Here is a 19,564-nt window from a genome sequence, read left to right as displayed (position 1 = left end):
TTATATACCTGCTAATCCGGGTTCTCCACCCATACGGGGATGGAGTGACAGAAGTATGGACGGAGTGGAAGAAGGGCGGAGACTCTCGAACGAGGAAAAGGATCCCTTCGGAGATTCCCAAATAGGTCGACCTTTTGTCTCCGCTTTTCTTGGGCTTCACTAGTAAATTCTTCGTCAACTCTCCATTATCTTTCTTTGGTTGAGTGGCATGTACTTCCACGGTGCCCGTTTTTCCAATTATGAAGTTTTATCGAGAGCAGAGGCGAATTGTGCAAAGGCTTGTAACTCCGTTTATTCTGAATCTTTCTATTCTGAATCTTTCTATTCTGAATTCACTTAACATGACTCTAATTCGTCCACGCCTGCGAATCAGTCGACATTTTGTAGAAATCCCACTTTCGCTAGGGCAACCATCTTGTTCGGAAGATTGAGGAAAGGGAGTAAATTAAGTTTTCGAATCACTGAGTTCTACATTTTTTCTCTGTGGACCGAGGAGAAAGGGGGCAGGTTCACGTAACCGGTGAAAGAGTAAGAGCCTTTCCGAATCCGAACTAGGGATCAGATAAACCTAAACTCTTTTTCCCCAGATCGTAGCATTAAGTATTTCTTGGTGAGCCAGGAACGGGGAGCTCTCCCCTTTTTCCGCCCGACTCTTTGATCTTAACTTAACGCCTCCGTTACCTTTTGGGAGGCCTACGCCCCATAGAAACTGTCTACCTGAGACTGTCCCTTGGTTTTCCGAAGAAACCTGCTAGTGGAGGAAGGCCTCTTCACGGGCGAGGTCTCTGGTTCAAGTCCAGGATGGCCCAGCTGCGCTAGGGAAAAGAATAGAAGAAGCATCTGACTCTTTCATCCTCAAACATCATTAACTAACTCCTTATCAATCTCGATTCATTTCAATCTGAGGACAAGAATTGAACCGATTCAATTAATTAGAATAGAACAATTACGCAACAAAAGAGAAAAGAAGGTATTTGTTGTGTTGGCAGTAGATGGGTTTTACTAAATCAAAATTGTTTTGTTTTACTCTTGTAAGAAACTCTTTTAAGAAAGTAAGAAAGTTCTACCAAACTGAACTAAGAGCGCTTTCAAAACAAAAAGAAAACCCTTTCATAGAAAGGAGATAAAATGACAAATCTTTGCTATTTCTACATAGGGAAAGTCGTGTGCAATGAAAAATGCAAGCGCTTAGCCCTATCGGGTATTTTAGTGATAGGCAAATATAAAATAAATAACTAAAGAATCACAATTTTGATTTAGTAAATTCGAAAGATCGTTTGGTGTAGTTGAAATAACGGAATTGGAACTTCGTCATGAATTGAATTACAATCAAATTGCTTTGAGTCGGTTACCAATCTCTTTTTTTCAGAATTTAAATTTTCTAAATTCTGATTTATATATATAGGTATTCCTTTCTTAAACTATGAATCTATTCTTTTGGAAAAAATAAGTCTCTTCACTTCAATTTTGAAACTTGGATACATTACTAAGGAATAGGAATCCATTTCTCTTTTTGTATACTAGTGGAATTTCATTGTATTGGAGCGCGCCCCTGATAATTGCGTCGTTGTGCCTAGGCTGTGAGGGCAATTTCCTCGAGATATCGATTGGCATTCGAGGAAAAATGTTCGTGAAAAATGAATTGGCGCAAAGGATCCTATGGGATGGAATAGCCCGCAACACTCTTTTTCCCTAGATCGTAGCATTAAGTATTTCCTGACCCTTATATCTTTTTGTCCCTCTTCATCACTTCACAGAGTAATTTATTTGGACATCGCTTATAAACCATGCATGATGGCATCATGAAAAGATTGTGTTCCATGATGGAATAACTTTCTAGCCAATACACAGCCAACATTCTGTATTAAAATACATCAATAATATATAACATATATATAAGTTCATGAAATTATGTAATCTACATATGAGTTTTTATATCTCTATAAGTTAAATACATTAAAAGTTATTGACAGTCATTTTTTTTGAAAAGTTCACTGAGCTAAAGTAAAAGGTATTGCCTATTTATGACCAGATGGCGTAGGAAGCAATGCATATACAACCTACATTGTTAAGCGTATATATCACACTTTGTCGATTTTATCTCCAGTTTAAGACATTACTAGGTAAGGATGAATAGACCCATCCAAAACAAGTCATATATTAAATGAATAGATTAAAAAGTAGGATGTTTGTTTATGAGTAAAATACACCGCTAGTCCTTTAAACTTGGCTTGGTCTCCAAATTTTCAAAACGTACATTTAGATCCCCTAATTTGCTAATTGTATCATGTTAGCTCCTAATTACCATTTTAAGTTAAATGGAAGTATTTCTGCTGACGCAGAGCTTACATGTGGGCATACATTATTTAAATTTTTGTGCTTACTTTTATTTTTTATATTTTTGAAATTTTATTTCAAAAAATTATGACTGAATATATTTTTCAAATATTTCCTCCAAAATTTGTTTCTTTTTTATTTTATGATTTTTATACATTTTTTCATATGGCATTTTTTTACAAATTTTGTATGCAAATATTTTGTACTTGAACTTATTTGTACAAGTAAATTTGCTATAGTTTTTTTTTGTAATTAATTATATATATAGTTTTGTATTTGAATAAATCCCATGTCTACATTTTAGGTGCAGCAGTTTGTTTCACACCAATAACTAAACTGAGCATAATTGCTGAACAAATTTGTAGTAGTTAAGTAATCGGTGAGCTATTACTGAACATTGTTCAGTAACTTGGTAAATTTAGTTTAATATTTTAACAGTTATTTTTGCTTGTAATAGAAGGTGGGTATAGAATAATATTCCACCCTTAGGGTGTGGAATAACATTGCCGTTGAATAAATTATATAACTTTGTATTTTACTCTTCGTTTATTTTCTCCTTTGATTTTTTTCATCACTATATAATGTACGAAATAACGCCATTGCTCTCCTTGCAGAAAAAGAAGACTCATAAGATGTATAAGATTACCAAGTCATGGAAATGAGACCTAATCAGACGTTCAGTAGCTCCTAGTACTACACTACTATAATATGATGGCACATGGTCACATCTGCAAAATCATGTCTCAAGCAGCAAGCTGTCAGCTAGAAGTAAGATATGATGATGCATGATGTCAAAGATTGAAAGTTACATCAGCAGAAGAGATAAAAGACTGTTCGCTGTGCTGTGGCTGATGCTGATTTGTTGTGAGAGAAAAATACTGCTGGCTGGTGGCTGTTGGCCGGTACTGGTTTGATGTGATTGAAAAATACTGTTGGCTGAATGCAGCGAACAGAGTAAAAAGGTTTGGAGGAAATTTGAAGTGCCACTCAATCTCCTTAACAGAAAGGACAACATAAAAGGGACGGAAGCGGTTCCTAACTGCAGAGAGACTACACTCACTGATGTGTGGGTCACATGCTCCTGGGGCCGGCATGTCAGTGGAAGAGTTCGCTGCAGTAATTGCAGAGAAACTCACCCGCAGCGGGGCGCCTCGCCGGGCCTACCAGCAGCGTATGCCCCTGCCCCCGGAAATCACCCCCCAAATCCCAAATCCGGATCCCCACCGTACGCCCAAACCCCAATCTCTTCCTCTCTCTCTCTCTCCGGAGCTAGGGTTAGCGCCCCCATGGCCGGCGCCGGCATCCACCCGTTCCACCAGCAGTGGCCGCCCGCGGCGGCCGCGCCGCCCCCGCCGGGGGCGGCCGCCTCGGCGGCCGTCCCGCCGCCTCCCCCCGTGCCCGGCGCGCCCGGCACCGCCGCGGCCGACGAGGTCCGCACCATCTTCATCACGGGGCTCCCCCTCGATGTCAAGGAACGGGAGCTCCACAACCTGCTGCGCTGGCTCCCGGGGTTCGAGGCTTCCCAGGTCAACTTCAAGGGCGACCAGCCCATGGGCTTCGCGCTCTTCGCCACCGCGCACCAGGCCATCGCCGCCAAGGCCGCGCTGCAGGTCCGGGTTTCGCTTCTCTCCGTCGCGGGTGAGCGCTTTTGGACGGATGGGGTCCGACTTATCGTTAATCTGCAGGATCTGGTGTTTGATGCGGAGACCAAGTCGGCGCTGCACACTGAGATGGCAAAAAAGAACCTCTTCGTCAAGAGAGGTGGGATTCCATCTGCCATTGTGCACTTGCTCTCTTGCTGTCGCGTTAGTAGTTGCATCATCTTAGAGAAGTTTGGACTTGATAGATCATATATTAGTGTTGCCATGTTGAGCTTCTAGTTGGTTCGAAGCTCTGCTGGGAGAAACTTTTAATGTGGGTAAACTGAGGTGGTTAAAGAAAGTTTGCTGGCTTTAGTGAACGTTGTTTTTCATTGATGGATGATGTGATTGGTGCGTGAGTAGGCATGGAGTATATCAAGGACTTAGTGGAATTTCATACTTCTTCAGTGATACATCAAATTTGATACTTGCCATTCAATGATGCATCAAACTTGATCAGGAAACCCCACTGTGTAGGTCACACAGGGCCTGTATCCTGGGTCTGCTATTTGAGGAGGGCATTTTTATTTCTTCTGTTAATCATATGGTGTATGTTGACTAGTGGGGGAGAAATGTGAGCTTGAAGTAGAGAACTTTGGCTATCTTTTGTTTGCTTTCAATTTCTTATAGTTAAATAAACCTTTCAATTTTCAAGAGTGTGAGTATTTATTAGGCATTGATGTTCCTTTTCTTTGTTTGTTGAGTCTCATGCAGAAAGAAAAGTTTGACCAATACATGATCACCTTGGCATTGTGCTTCTAAATTTGATTGAAATTTTCATGCCATGTGTTACGTATATTTGATACGGTTAGGTTGCAAGAAATTGTTGCAATTATTTTGTTGAATGTATAATTAGAGGGTACAAACACTTGTCTGAACTTCTGTCATTGATCTACAACTTTACTGCAAAGTCGTGGTTACAAATTTGTGTGATACCCATTTGTCCAATTAGTTAATAATTTTTCTGCGCTTTGATAAGTGGGTTGGTTAGTATAATTTTCTCCATGTTTATTGTGCATAAAGACTTTATACCTATTTTTAGGTGTGGTAACTGATGCAAATGCTGTGGACCAAAGTAAACGCCTGCGGACAGGTGGAGACTATACTCATTCACCTTATGCTCCACCTCCGTTTCATCCACCCCCGCCAGCTGTTTCCATGTGGGGAACTGCAAGGTAAATTCTTTTCCCTCCTGCACTCAGTGAATCACACATTAAAGGACTTAACATTCTTCTCTATTTTTTTTGGGTGATTCAGTTATATCACTGCTCCACCTCCTTACAACCCCTATGCCTATCCAGTGCCTCCGGTAGCTATGACTTCACCTTCGCCTGTACCAGGTCCAACTGCCTATGCTCCCGTGCAGGTAATTTTGGAGTAATTGTTGTTTGAATCATAAACAGAAGGTTTGCACTATTTTGTTTATCTCAGATCATGATGACTGTCTTGAGGAGTTGTATGTAACAAGCCCAGTGTCAATATGGTTTAGCACAATAACTTATCATTTTTCTTCTCTGCATAGCAACTTGTTTTTCTTAGTTTGCATAATTCATGTTCGATGAGAAAAGGACCAAATCAGGACTCTCGTTGCTGCACTCTTTACAAAGTTCAGTTGTGATTGTGCCACTCTTGTTATGTATGCTTGGATATCATTAGTTCTGTAAATTGTTAATATAAGTAACTAAACTTTTACTTCTCTGAAACTTGGCATACTCAATTTCTTGTTGTCATACTGATCCCTGTCATTTGGTTGGGGCTCAAGAGAAAATTTGAGGACAAGAATTGGGTGGAGAATTCCAGGAAATCAGACTTATGATCAAGCTTAGATTTTTTTTTCTTTAGATCTCCTATTGAACATGACAAGAATATCTAATGTTTAGCATGTCATTTATAGCCTAGTGCATTTGTATCCAACTTTGTTATGAACTGTGAACTTTATTTTAATGAACCCTCCATTAACCACTCTTGCACTTGCATACTCATACATTTTATTTATGTGGCTAATTCACATGTATATTAAGTCTTGCTTGTCAGTTGTCTTCTCACATTAATGTTTGGATGAAATTACATTGATTACTTTTGTTGATCTTGTATTTCCTTTGGGTAATTTCAGTTTGTCACATAAAATTCTGTATAAAAGTGAATATTTTTTACATTAATTAATTTAGTATAGTTGAAGTCTGTCTTCTGTCTACAGTGATAACTGATTCATAGTGTTCATTCAAGATTTTTTTGAAGGTTATAATTTCTTATCAAGTACTCTAATTTTCTTTTGCAGAACACAAAAGATAATCCTCCCTGCAATACCCTTTTCATTGGTAATCTTGGTGAAACTGTAGTTGAAGAAGAATTGCGGAGCCTCTTCAGTGTGTAAGAATCTGAATTTGAAACAGAAATATTATACAATTTTGCTTGCTAGATCTATGGCTCCACATACTATTATTCTGGTTGATACAATCATCTGTTTTTCCTCAACTTTCTTCCAGGCAACCTGGTTACAAACAAATGAAAGTTTTACGCCAAGAAAGGAACACTGTTTGTTTTATTGAATTTGAGGTAACTAGTTATACAATGACAATGATGCTTTTTTATTTCCAAGCAAGTTGGAGTATGCTAGAAATGAGTTCATCAGAAGCCACCAAACAACTAAAATAGAAATAAATTAATAGGGTCCAAATGCAAAATACAGGTATTAGTGATAGAAATAATAGTTTTTTCTTTTTTTTAGCATTACTATCCACATATATGTCTCAGGATCTGCCCCTTTTTCAGGATGTGAATGCTGCTACAGCTGTACACCACACGTTGCAGGGTGCAGTTATTCCTAGTTCTGGTCGTGGTGGAATGCGAATACAATATCCTTAACCTTTTCATGTTTAAGTTCTTCAGTTTGTTAATTTATTCATGTCAAGTGTCCAAACATTTATTTCTTGTCATGCCTTGTTCATCCTTTTATTTCTTTTTATATAAATTTTAATGTTACTTTACTCTAGTTTATATCGATTTTTTTGGCACTCTTTAACATCTAGAACGTTTTCGAAGAATCCCTTTGGGAGAAGGAAAGATTCAGCTGGTGGCGTTGCAAGCATTCTAAATGGAGCTTCTGCAAAATGAGAGCTGCCTGAGGGGGATGTATTCTGAACTTTAGCATGTCATCATGGATTTCATGCCACCCCATCCTATTTATCATCTGCATGCTTCTGCTAAATGCGCTTTTTTTCATGTATGACATTGGCATCTTCATTATGTGAAGTTTCTGGGACATGATCATTGTCTTCATTAGCTGGAGTGTTTGGGACATGATCATCTGGTAGACATTGCATTGTCACCAATACCATAGTTGCTGTTTTCTATGTGTTTTGTAGTTTTGAGTAGGCCATCCTCAATTTCTTCTAGGTGTGCATTTGACATTTGTCGTGGATATTATGCAGTTCCCTGTATACAGTTGCTGCAACAATTCTTGTGTTCATGTCATCATCGCTTTGCAATATGGACATATTGTAATAGTTAAAGTGATTTATCTGGTATACCATCATGTCATGGCATGTTCATGCGGGGAGGAGAGTTGATAGACATGGCATGGCATACTCATTCCATGGATTCTGGAGCATCGCCTTATACTTCGAAGCATGCAAGCATCCATTGCTAATTAAATAAATTAATTTGTTTAGCATTGTTTTCCCTTCAGGCTAAGAGAGGCTAACAGTGATTGTAAAATTGAAAACCTGTGCCAGTCTTTTCTTCCCTCTTAGCAGCAGATGGCGAAAAGCATGTGGCAGTTCTTTTGGTAAGAGAAGCTTAGTGATACTGATGACATGCCAGGAGTTCAGCTGAATTGGTTTCAAGATAGACTTGTGCATAAGCCAACTGATGGAGTTTATTGCCATGACTACACTTGCTGCTGTTCCATCTAATGGAGTTCCACTGCATTTGGTGACTTCATTATTTTTCTAACAAAGTGTTGATGTGAATGTTGGATTGAGAACTTGTGTTCGATATGCGTGCTGTTTGGCATCTTAGTAAGGACTGAAGTGGGCTACGAGAAAGCTTCACACAAATGACAAGGGGTTGGGAATGGCCGGCTGTTCTACATGTCAGAATGTGTGGCTTTTCTCTATAAAATGGGGAGGAAAGGCGGTGTGTTTTGTGTCAAGGAGGCTATGCGATCTACAGTTTGTACTGTGTATGTAGTACAACGTATCAAAGTAGTCTTTCGTAGGTGCTTGAACCACGGTGCCACTGTTAGTGTCTTAGTTGTGGCAGGTACGTTGGTACAGGTTAACCGTTTCCAAGGTTGCCTCTTGCAATGATGTACAGGATTTTGATGGTGCAATGGTGCATAAGCTAAAATTTAGGAGTACGAACTAAAATTTATGAGTTATGCAACTCCCATAATACCTTTTGTTCTGTCCATAAATTTGTTATGCAACTCACATAATACCTTTTGTTCTGTCCATAAATTAAAGGATGTGGTATATTGTAAGAAGGCAATGTTGATCTTGTGCACCCTCTTGGAGGTTGATCCCATGACCCAGATTAGAAGCTTGTACTATTGAATGGAGGTTGGTTTGCCTTGTAAAAATGGAGTAATAAGTTGACTCAAGATCATGTGTGATCCATTAGACTGCATATAAGACATTATTGTATACCTGCTCTAAATGGAAGAGCAATTACATGAGTTTTTTTTTTTTCATCTGTTAGTTGAAATTGCAAATATATCCATTGAATGTAGATTCAACTTTTAGAGCCATCTTTGGTAACCCTAATTGTTTATTTGGATGGTCTCCACTAAAAAAAAACTCGACCCATCAGTGGAAGACCTGAAGGTATTAAGATTAAGGTAAAAGACAATCCCAACTGCGGAGTGAGAAAATACTTAAACTCTGGTTTTTTGCCAATAAGGAGAATTTTTTTTAAACTCGTTCTAACTAGAATTCAAACCTGGGTCTGCCTGGTGTTATTGAGAAAGGAGACCCTTTTACCCAACCAAAACTTCTGGAGAGATCATTTCTTGTTCCAAGCAGTACGGCAGCAACCGGAGGAACCGGCCCCCTGTTCTGAACATATAGTTATCCTAAACATCCCAATATCCAACATACTGTTTGATCTAGGAAAGATGGGCTATAATAAGTATCTAGAAGTTACAACCCCTTTTCCCTTAGGTGGCAATCTATCGGAGTCCATGTTCAAAATGTCTCAAAAGTACATTTCTCTTTATATCAAGGAACATTGGCTAACGTTTAGAATTGAGATTTCATTTCATTGCTGGGGATCACACCATCATTTGTAATCCAATGCGATAACTAAACAAAACTCAAGGCTAGATTTCATGAAACTCTAAATAGGGCATGGAGGAAACCATGTTTTTTTTAGAATGTAAGGAACTTTCACTACTAGAAAACACGCCAAAGGTCCCCAAAGTTGGCGTGTTTTCTAGTAGTGCCTGGTGGACAACTCCCTAATCCGTGGGACTTGAACCTGGGATCTCTCACCTCGCATATAACTTGCTTATCATCTCACCTACATAGTGCATGTGACCCTTGTGGGGATATTTTCCTTTTAAACTAAATTGTGGATGACTATTTTGTCCCAGGTGGTAACACCAACCGGAGCTAAAGAACCCTTTAGTTCTGGATGGAGCTACCAATCGGGACTAAAGGGTCACGCTCTAGTCTGAGATTGTGTTACCAAAGGTTAGGACTTTTAGTCTCAGTTGGAGCCACTAACCAGGACTAGCTCTCCGCCATCCCGCCGTTGGACCCGAGACTAAAATCTTAATTGGTCCTGGGTCTAACCATAGCTGAGATAAATGTGTAGGACCAAAGGCGGAGAGGCCTATTCTGTACTTGTGTACATCTTTTAGAGCTTGTTTCTCCAAATTCTATATGTAAACTATCCAATATTTTTGCATATCTTTGTAGTCCTATGTCCCACTGGACATGCATTGATGCAAGTTTGAATTGATTACTTAATGCTTTGACAGTTAAAACCAAATTTGAAGTTTGAAAAAAATGCTTTTAGAACTCAACATGTGTTTTATCTGATTTGAGGAAGAAATTCATGCTCCAAAACTTCAAAGTAGAAAAGGCCTGTAGCCTAGTGATTATAAGAGCCTCGGTATCACCTCAGCTTTTGGGTTCAACTCCCCATGTGAGTGAATATTTTAGGATTTAACGACGTTGTTCTTTCAGTCGTAGGCGACGTTCCTGTCGACAATGAGGTGCATGGTGACTTCGTCAATCGTAAGGTTTTGCCGGCTCAGTCTTCGAATATGCTAATAGAGTAGAGGTATAGGGTTGCATGCACTGTTTGGTGTATGCATGGACGATCCTAGATGTGAGTTCAACCAATGCAATTTCCTTGAAACCATATGGTTCATCTCTCTTAGTAGAAAGTTGGTGCGGTTTACCCAACCAAACAAATGGATCGCCATGTAGTTTGAACGCCATTCCATACATGAACCAAATTGTCGATATCCCGTAGCAGGGATACCCACTCCTACTGCAGCAAGACAGGACTGGCGTAGTCATCCAAACTACGCCCTAAGGGGCGGAGCAGCCGGGCCCCAGGGGTCCGGCTCTTACCTCACCAGGCCAACGGCCCCGGACCTGTTCCCCGCTCTGGGAATGGGTTCGGTGACGCCACGTGTCCCTGAGGAGGGGAAGCTCCGCGCCAACAGCCGAGGGCGCGGACCCCCCATAGGGGTCCGGGACCTCCCCGCGTCCGTCCGGCCCTTCCACGCGCGTAGAACCAATATACCGCCGGGGGGGGGGGGGGGGTCCGGGGGCGCCACGTGTCCCGCGGGCGCGAGTTTTCCGCTGGAAGACTCGCCCACCCACCGTATTCAATGCGGGTGGTTGAGGCGTGCTTTGCCGCCGCGGCACGCGGGGCAGCTTTTGTCAGGCCTCACTGTAGACCGCATCCGCGGTACACAGTGCAGCCGCATGCACCGCATCCGCACAGTGAGGCACACATTACCGAGGTACACAGTGCAGCCGCATGCACCGCATCCGCACAGAGCCCGTCTGCCGCATTAAATGGATACGACGGCACGTCACCTTTTCATCATACCGCCTACGCCGCAAGCTATACGGCCGTTCAGCTATGCGGCAGGCTACGGCAAGCTACGCCGCAAGCTACGCCCTGGCGCCGTTTCGACAAGATAGGGCATGGCTATGCCGGACGGAAGATTCCCTCGGACAAAGCAAGGAAATCCAGGAATAAGATCTCTGTCGCCTGCAACGCCATAATGTATGTACAGTATGTTATTTTATATTACATTGCTGGACCCACTTGTCGGGGCCTCGCTCAGTGTACACGCTCCCCTTGAACATATAAAAGGGGAGCGCACATGTTAGATAGACAAACTCTCTCTACACTCTCTAAGGCCAGGTGAAGCCAAGGCAGACACAACACAAGCTCGGATTCACTCCGAACAATCCCGTTCTCAACTTCTTGAGAGCAGAAGCAATACAACAAACAGTGGACGTAGGGTATTACGCTCCGGCGGCCCGAACCACTCTAAACCTGCTGTGTTCATCGTGTTCTTGCATCTAGATTGGACTAATCCTAGCTACCCCCCCGAGTACTCACCCTCTGCGGGTGCACTACGCCACCCGGCTGTGGGTTTGCACACCACGACATTTGGCGCGCCAGGTAGGGGAAGGGCTTTAGCTAGTTTTAGTTCATCTCTTGCTCATCTCCCTGGTTTGGGTGGTTAAGCACTCCCACCACGACGATGACGTAGAGATGACGGAGGGTGTGGCGTCATCCGCGCCACGCGCCTCTCGCCTTCCTGCGCCAGGGGCAACCGTGCCCGTGGAGCAGCCATCGTCGGCAGCAGCGCGCGCTGCACGTCGGCGAGAGTCAGGGCGCCCGTCAAGGGTCCCCTCACAAGCTGCGAGCGGCGGAGCGCTGTCGGCAGCTAGGGAGTTGCTTCACAACCCTCCGGCTGCTGCAGCCTCACCAGATGCCCTGAGGCAGTGGCGGGACGACGTTGGCCGTCTCCTCCATCTGGCTCAGGCCTCCCCCAGTTCTGCAAGGACTGGGCAACGACCTCCGCCTGGCAATGCGGTGGTACCCTACCACCAGTGCCAGGGCGGTGCGTCGGCGTCCGTGCGCTCTCCCACGGTGAGGGGTGCGCGAACAGAAGACTTGCGGGCGGAGCTCAACCGTAGGCGCGTAGGTGAGGACGCCCGCATCTCCGTCGAATGGGCGCGAGAACGCCGCCTCAACATCGAGGGCCGCAACCTCAACGCCTCCGGGAAACGCCCGGATACAGGCGGGCACCCCAGTGGCTGGGGTGGGTTGCGCTGCGCTGGCAGATCACCTCCGCGCGGTGGCATGGCCGTCCAAGTTCCGCCCGCACCTGCCGGAGAAGTACGATGGTACCACTAATCCGTCGGAATTCCTGCAGGTGTACGTTACCACCATCACAGCAGCTGGTGGCAACGACGCTGTCATGGCGAGCTACTTTCAAGTAGCCTTGACTGGGCCAGCCCGGACTTGGCTCATGAACCTCACTCCTGGGACGATTCAGTCCTGGGAGGAGCTCTGTGCGAGGTTCCCTGCGAACTTCGCCAGTGCGTACCAGCAGCATGGTGTGGAGGCTCACATCCATGCCGTGAGGCAGAAACCTAGAGAGACGCTCCAGGCATTCATCTCGCGTTTCACCAAGGTCGGGGTACCTTTCCTCGTATCTCTGACGCATCTATCATTACTGCTTTCCGTCAGGGGGTACATGATGAGAAGATTCTCGAGAAACTGGCGACGCACGAGGTGGAAAGCGTTACCACACTTTTCTCCCTGGCTAACAAGTGTGCTAGGGCCGCGCATGGCACTCAGCCCCCCAAGACGGAGATGCCAAGGATGGTGGCTCCGGAGCTACCATCCAGGGCGGTGGCAAGAAAAAGAAGAACAAGAACCGGGGTCGCGGGGAGCCACAAGCCGGCGGTCCGGTCGCTGCAGCAGCGTCACCAGCTGCTGTGGCAGCGGCTGGGGGCCAGAATGCGCATGGCAAGCGTCCGTGCCCGCAAGGTGGCAACGGAGGTTCATGCCCAGTTCATCCCACCGCTCGCCACAGCGCCGCAGACTGCCGCGAGATCCAGAAACTCGCGAAGCGGGTCAGTGGGCGGCGTGAGCAGGCCTCCAAGGATGGCTCGCCCCCTCCTCGCCAGCGATCTGGCAAGGAGAAAGCCTCCGACAGTGAGGCCGCTGCCGGGGAGAAGGAGCTTGGGTACCAATCCCCCGCTCGGGAGCTGAAGGGCGTTTACAGCCACGACAACTCCGACTCTGACAACGAGGAGCGCCACAAGAAGCTATATGTAATGTACGGTGGAAGCTGGGAGCTTGTCTCCCGGCGGGACGTGAAGACCCTTCGCCGAGAGGTCCTTTCGGCGAAGCCGGGGGTCCCGAAGGCGGCGCCGCACCACAGGTGGAGGAACACCACCATCTCCTTCGGGGCATCTGAAGCGTCCCCTCATGAGAGAAGACTTAAATGTAATACCGACATCAGTCCCAGGAGGCTGATGACACATTTATTACATCAGATGGTTCATCACCGTACAACTCTACGCGATAATGGGCAGTAAAGCGCCACTATCGCGAGGATTACAACTAAAATCCACACAACTACATTAACTACAAAGAGGGGGTCATCAGAGTCTTGCGCCATACGGAACTTCCTGTGGGTGACCCTATCCACAGGCAAGGCTGGGTGCACGATGGTACCCCTACTCAGCGTCGTCAGGAACGAAGTCTAGATCTTCCTCTATAAAAATAAAGGATGGGGTGAGTATAAACGTACTCAGCAAGTCCAACCACACACACGGGGGGGGGGGGGGATAAACATAATATAATGTACAGGGTAATTCAAGGATAAGGTTAAGGTTTACTTTTGTGGAAAGCTAATTTTTATGCAAGGGTTCATTTGAAAGAAAGCATTTCCAACACCAGTTTTCTTGTACCGAGTAACACGAAGGGTTGATCCACACAGGATCCAAGTTTTAAGCTGCAACCGAACTCCTCATCCGCCGTAGCACACGGCACAACTGCCGGACACTTTTCCAAAACAACTCACGCCAACCCATCCATTCCCAGAAGAAGCACTAGTTATGTGACCACACCGTAACTCGCCCAGTACTGTGGACACAACTATTCGAATAGGTTTTATCTCTGCAGAGGTGTGCAACTTTACCCACAAGTGGGGTACCACAACTCGATCACCTTAGTGTCGTTGCAGATCCCAACAAAGCCATTACCCACCTTAGCTAGGCCTGACTAGCCATCACGGGATGCACCAAGGGGTCATTGATCTATCACAGAGATTTTAATCGGGGCATAAGTCACACAGAGCTAATCCTTTCTCCTTGATCACCCGTTGCCCTCAGCTCTCCTGATGGCTATCAGCCTAACTAGTGGGGTTTATGCTAAGCCGTTGCCCATTCAACGGTTGAGTGGTTTGCACGATTGTTGAGTTAGGTGAGATGACACACCAACTCGGTCCTTAGTGGTGACAAGATGGATATCTCCCCTCCTTGCTCTGCCACACAGGCACGAGCACACCAGTCGGCAAATCACACAGAAATGCCATCTGTTGACGCTCCTTAGAGCGCCAATTTATGTACCGCAAGCGCACGGATCGTGTAGCTTTTCCCTTAGAGTATTCCTCCAAGGTTTATCAATCCACGGAACAAGTGTATTACTATGCTTAACTAAGCACTAATGTTGTTGGTAAAATATCTATATTGAGTGATTGAGTGTTAAATAGATCTAATCTAACCAATCTAATCCAATCTAGACTAGTGAGCAATGATAGGTGTGTGCGCAAGATATGAAGAGCATTTGTCCATAGGGTCTAGGATCACTAGAGATGTAATCGCCAAGCAACGAAGAACAGATCTAATCTACCAAAGGTGTGTTCCAATATCAAAACCTTTCCCTCCCGCATACTGTCACTACACGAGGATAATCGGTAACGAATCAACAAGAACACGATAGTTGATGTAATCTAAGGAAACCATGCAAGAGCAAAGCAAAACCAAAGCCAAGTCGTGAACTATTAGGCATCAAAACATCATCAACAAGAATCGTGATAGATCAATCTCATAAATTATTCGGCAATTACAACTCAAGATCTCCTTACAACCCCATGAACAAACGAGGACTTTACCCCATGAAGCTAGGCGAAGCGTAGTTGATCATGGTGATGAAATCTCTGGCAAGGGATGGATCCCTTGCTGTCCTCCAACTTGCAGCGGCGCCGAGGGACGATGAGGCCTCCAGTGTCGCCTTTCTCTTGTGTCTAACTCGAATGGATCTCTGAAACTCGTCTCTGGGTGCTCTCTCTCTGCGATCTCTCTACTATGACGGCGGCTTCGGGGTATATATAGGCGGTTCTGGTCGGCGGTTTTGGTAAAACACAGATTAGGGTTGACGCATACTTCGCGCTGAAGAAAATTGAGGCCGATTGGGCCCCGGAATGTGCTAGGCCAGCCGGCCTGGGCCCTTTCTGGCCCCTTTCGGTCCTATCTTTCACATGCGGCCTCTTCTCCTTATTTCCCATCTTAGCCCAGTTGTGACCATGCGTCAAAACATCTCCGAAAATGTCCAATTTCCTGCCAAAACATAACATGCTCCAAAATCTAGGACAAAATCGAAAACGGTCAAGTTCGGGTGCTAAGTGGCGGGTTAGTACATGAATCATCCCGAAGAATTTACCAAAACCACTCCTAATCATATAATAAAATGGGTACTTAAGGAGCGCCAACACCATCCATCCCGTCTAAACTCATCTTTCAAAATTTCACATTTTCCCCTTCCCACACACACACACACACACACACACACACACATTTTCTTTATAAAACAAGTTGTATTGTGTAGAGGTCCTAGGCGTTCTAGCAGTGATTAACGTCCAAACAACACATTCAGACATTAATCTAGGTGGTCAAGGAATGGTTATAACAAATCAAGGGGTGGCTATCCAACTGTGTTTTCAGCAGGCAAAACATATGCAATTTTGTAAAACAGGCCAATAGGTTGTGTTTATAAAAACTAGGACAAAACATGCATCAAAGGGCGAGATTGAACTTGCCGTCTTCAAAGCCTTCCGGGAAGTCCTGCTCGAGGTACTGTCCTTCGGGTTCGGGGTCGCGGAACTGGTCCTTGTTTGCTTGCTCGCAGTACTGTTCATCGACGGGTCCTCCCACGTTCATACCGTGATCTACGACGCACACAAGCAAGCACACAATCAGGAAAAAGAGATAAAAAATTTATCGTTTAGCTCGAATCGGAAACGATTGAGATATGGAGATAGAAGTAATATTTTTGGGCGATTTCCTAATGTCATGGCCAAAACTATGCTAGGAAAGGCGTGGTAAAATTTCAGGTCGATCGAAGGTTGTTGGGTGCATAAAATGATAGGCCGAAGAGGGGCTTAGGGGCTAAATCAGAGTCCAAGGGCCTATTTGCAATTATTTCTGAGAGTGGAAGGGCCTGATTGTAATTTCTAGAAATATCCGGGACATACTAAAAATGTGTAGGGGTTAATTATATATGGTGGGAGGGTTTGTTTGCAAAAAAGGGAAAACATGGAGGGTCTTTTTTGAAAAAGGGTTATAAAGGGTGGGGTTCTTTAGTGAATAGAGGAAAGGTGGGGGGTCTTTGGGCAAAATGTCCTTCTCCTTCCTCTCCCCATGCAGAATAGAGGAGAGGGAGGGGGCGCTCGGCGCCGGCGTTGATCCGCCGCCCTGAGGGACGGTGGCGGCCGGGGATGGGGACAAGAGAGAGAGGGAATCTAGGGGTTTCGAGTCCCCCTCTTACCTCGAGCTGGGTGGAGTGTGGAGGCGGCGCGACTGCGGCGGGCGGCGGGTGGCGAGCGGCTCTGGCACCAGTGGTGGCGACGTTGGGGAGCAGGAAGGGGCGCTGGTGGTGGCGGAGGTGGCTGTGGGGCGGAAGAGCGGCGCGGGGGGTCTCTTTATATGGCGAATGAGGCGGTGGAGCGGTGCGGTGCAGGTGGTGGCGACCGGCGTGGCGAGCCTTAATGGCGTTCAGCCGCGTTCGCGTGTCGCGGAGCGGCGTGCGGGCGGTGAGGCCGGCGCAGGGGTGACGGGATGTGAGCGGCAGCAGTGGCGAGCACAGGGAGGTGGCAGCGGTGGCCTGCGGCGTGCGCGCGCGTGCGCGGGCAGCGCGCGTGGCGGTGCTGTCGCTTGGCGATGGGCGGCACAGTGAGCGCATGTGGGAGCAGAGCCTGGCATGCATGGGCAGGCCTAGAAGCAGGGGCCAGCGGGACCGGGGCGGCCGGCGAGCGGCGCGGCCACACGGTGCGCGTGCGCACCTGCGCGTCGAGGTGGCGAGCGGCACGACGGCTCAGCGAGGCGGGGCGTGCAGCGTGTCACGGTGCGCGTGGCGCGGCGTGCCGAGTGCGGCAAGCGCGTGCGTGCGCAGCGGCGGCTTGTGCGGCGAGGGCAGAGGCGGCAGCGGCGGTGTTCGCGTGTGTGTGTGCGGGCCGCGCGTCGGCAGGCCGGGGTGGGACGCGTGTGCAGGAGCGGCGAGCTGCTGCGGCCGCGGATGTCACGGAGGGTGGAGCACGTGCGCGTGTGTGCACATGCAGTAGCGCTCGCGCAGTGGGGCAGGAGGTGCGGTGGCGGGTGTGCGGGCCTGGGGAAGCATGGCGCGCGGGGTGAGCGAGGTCGGGGAGCCGGGCCGGGTGTGAGCGCGGGCCGAGCGGCGCACGGAGGCGTGCAGGAGCGGGGCAGAGGAGGGAGAAGGAGAAGGGAGGAGGGAAGAAAAACGAAAGAAAAGAAAATGGAAAAAAGGGAAAAAGGAAAATAAAAAGAAAAGGGAAAGAGAGAAGAGAGAAAGGGAGAGATTCGCGGCGGCGCTGATCGCGGTGACGACCGCGGGGCCGGTCGGCCACCCTCAGCGGTCGCGTGCGTGCGTGGACGAGGCTATAGGGAAAGGGGTCAGGGGGGGGGGTTGGAATTCGGGCGTTTGGAACAGAGAAAGATTTCGGGAATTATTGTTCAGGGTTTTAGGCGGATTTTGAGCTCAACGATGAAAAGTTTTCGAAAAATATTTTTAGCGCGTGATTTAATTTTGATAGATTCTCGGGATGTCACAAACCTACCCCACTTAAAATGAATCTCGTCCTTGAGATTCGTCTGGCTCCTAAACAGATGGGGAAACTCCTTCTTCAGAGCGTCTTCGCGTTCCCACGTAGCTTCTTCTACTCCGTGTCTGCTCCACTGGACTATGCAAATCCGTACCTCGGAGTTTCTTGTCCTCCTAGTGACCGTGTCCAGGATCTTAACCGGTATATCCTGGTATCACAGGTCTGGCAGTAGATCTATCTCTTCTTCCGGCACATGCTCTTTCTCTGGTACTCTTAAACATCTCCTTAGCTGGGACACATGGAACACCGGGTGTATATCCGACATTCCTTTTGGTAACTCCAGTCGGTATGCTACGGCTCCGACTTTCTTCAGAACTCGGTATGGTCCAATGTACCGAGGGGCCAACTTTCCTTGTACCTGAAACCTTCAGGTTCCTCGAATGGGTGAAACCTTGAGATAAATGAATTCTCCTGGGTTGAAACTTATTTCCCATCTTTTCTTGTCCGCGTAGCTCTTCTGTCGAGACTGGGCTGCTTTCAGCTTTTCTCTAATCGCGGCAACTCTTTCTTCTGCTTCCTTTATGAGTGCGGGTCCGACTAGGGCACGTTCTCCAACTTCTGACCACATTAGGGGAGTTCTGCATTTTCTCTCGTAGAGAGCTTCGAATGGTGACATGCCCAAGCTTGCTTGGTAGCTGTTGTTGTACGAAAACTCGGCGTAGGGTAAACTCTGCTCCCAATCCTTGCCATAGGTAAGGACACATGCTCTCAACATATCCTCCATGATCTGATTCACCCTTTCTGTCTGGCCATCCGTTTGCGGGTGATAAGCGGAGCTGAAATCCAACTTGGTGCCCATGGCTTTATGCAAATTTTTCCAAAATCTAGAGGTGAATTGAGTCCCTCTATCTAAAACAATTCTGCTAGGCACACCATGCAACTTTACTATGTTTTCCTCATAAAGCTTTGCTTGCTTTTCTCCACCGTAATTTGTCCGTACGGGTATGAAATGAGCCGATTTAGTGAGTCGGTCCACTATTACCCATATGGAGTCATGACCTTTCGGTGTTCTGGGCAAACTCACTACAAAGTCCATTCCTATCTCATCCCATTTCCAAACCGGGATGAGTAGGGGTTGCAACAAACCTGCTGGCTTCTGATGATCGGCCTTGATCGTTTGACAAGTATCGCAATGGACGACAAATCGTGCAATATCCGCCTTCATTCCATTCCACCAATATTTTTGTCTTAAGTCCATATACATATTGGTGGATCCCGGGTGGATGGAGTAGGCCGAGTTATGGGCTTCATCCATGATTATTTGTCGGAAGTCTCCTTTCCGGGGCACACAAATTCTATTTTTATACCATAACGTTCCTTTATCATCCACTCTAAAATCCGGTGCCTAGTTTTCTACAGTATGTTTGCGGATCTTCATTAAACCCTTATCCAAACCTTGGGCCTTTCTGATTCT

The 19,564-nt window shown here is 46.4% G+C and overlaps 1 protein-coding gene across 1 annotated transcript; it reads left to right on the top strand.

The window, feature by feature from the left end:
• The first annotated feature begins 3,556 nt into the window (after positions 1-3,556).
• On the top strand, positions 3,557-8,358 carry LOC120678788 (RNA-binding protein mde7-like). Its single transcript, XM_039960156.1, has 8 exons — positions 3,557-3,947; positions 4,023-4,098; positions 5,020-5,152; positions 5,235-5,343; positions 6,256-6,347; positions 6,464-6,533; positions 6,750-6,832; positions 7,010-8,358. The coding sequence occupies exons 1-8, from the start codon at positions 3,624-3,626 to the stop codon at positions 7,089-7,091; spliced, it is 969 nt and encodes a 322-aa protein (XP_039816090.1). The 5' UTR covers positions 3,557-3,623; the 3' UTR covers positions 7,092-8,358.
• The last annotated feature ends 11,206 nt before the right edge of the window (positions 8,359-19,564 follow it).

This window comes from Panicum virgatum, chromosome 6N, assembly GCF_016808335.1.
Source record: "Panicum virgatum strain AP13 chromosome 6N, P.virgatum_v5, whole genome shotgun sequence".
Classification (NCBI taxonomy): domain Eukaryota; kingdom Viridiplantae; phylum Streptophyta; class Magnoliopsida; order Poales; family Poaceae; genus Panicum; species Panicum virgatum.
Note: the sequence above shows the minus strand (reverse complement) of the source record. Positions and strands in the feature narration are given on the sequence as shown.

What these genes read in the sequence shown, in the direction of transcription:
- LOC120678788 (XM_039960156.1), top strand. Translation starts at nt 3,624, where the DNA reads ATGGCCGGCGCCGGCATCCACCCGTTCCACCAGCAGTGGCCGCCCGCG. An exon ending in CTGCCTATGCTCCCGTGCAG is followed by an intron (nt 5,344 to 6,255) that starts GTAATTTTGGAG and finishes TTTCTTTTGCAG; the next exon opens with AACACAAAAGATAATCCTCC. An exon ending in TTTGTTTTATTGAATTTGAG is followed by an intron (nt 6,534 to 6,749) that starts GTAACTAGTTAT and finishes CCCCTTTTTCAG; the next exon opens with GATGTGAATGCTGCTACAGC.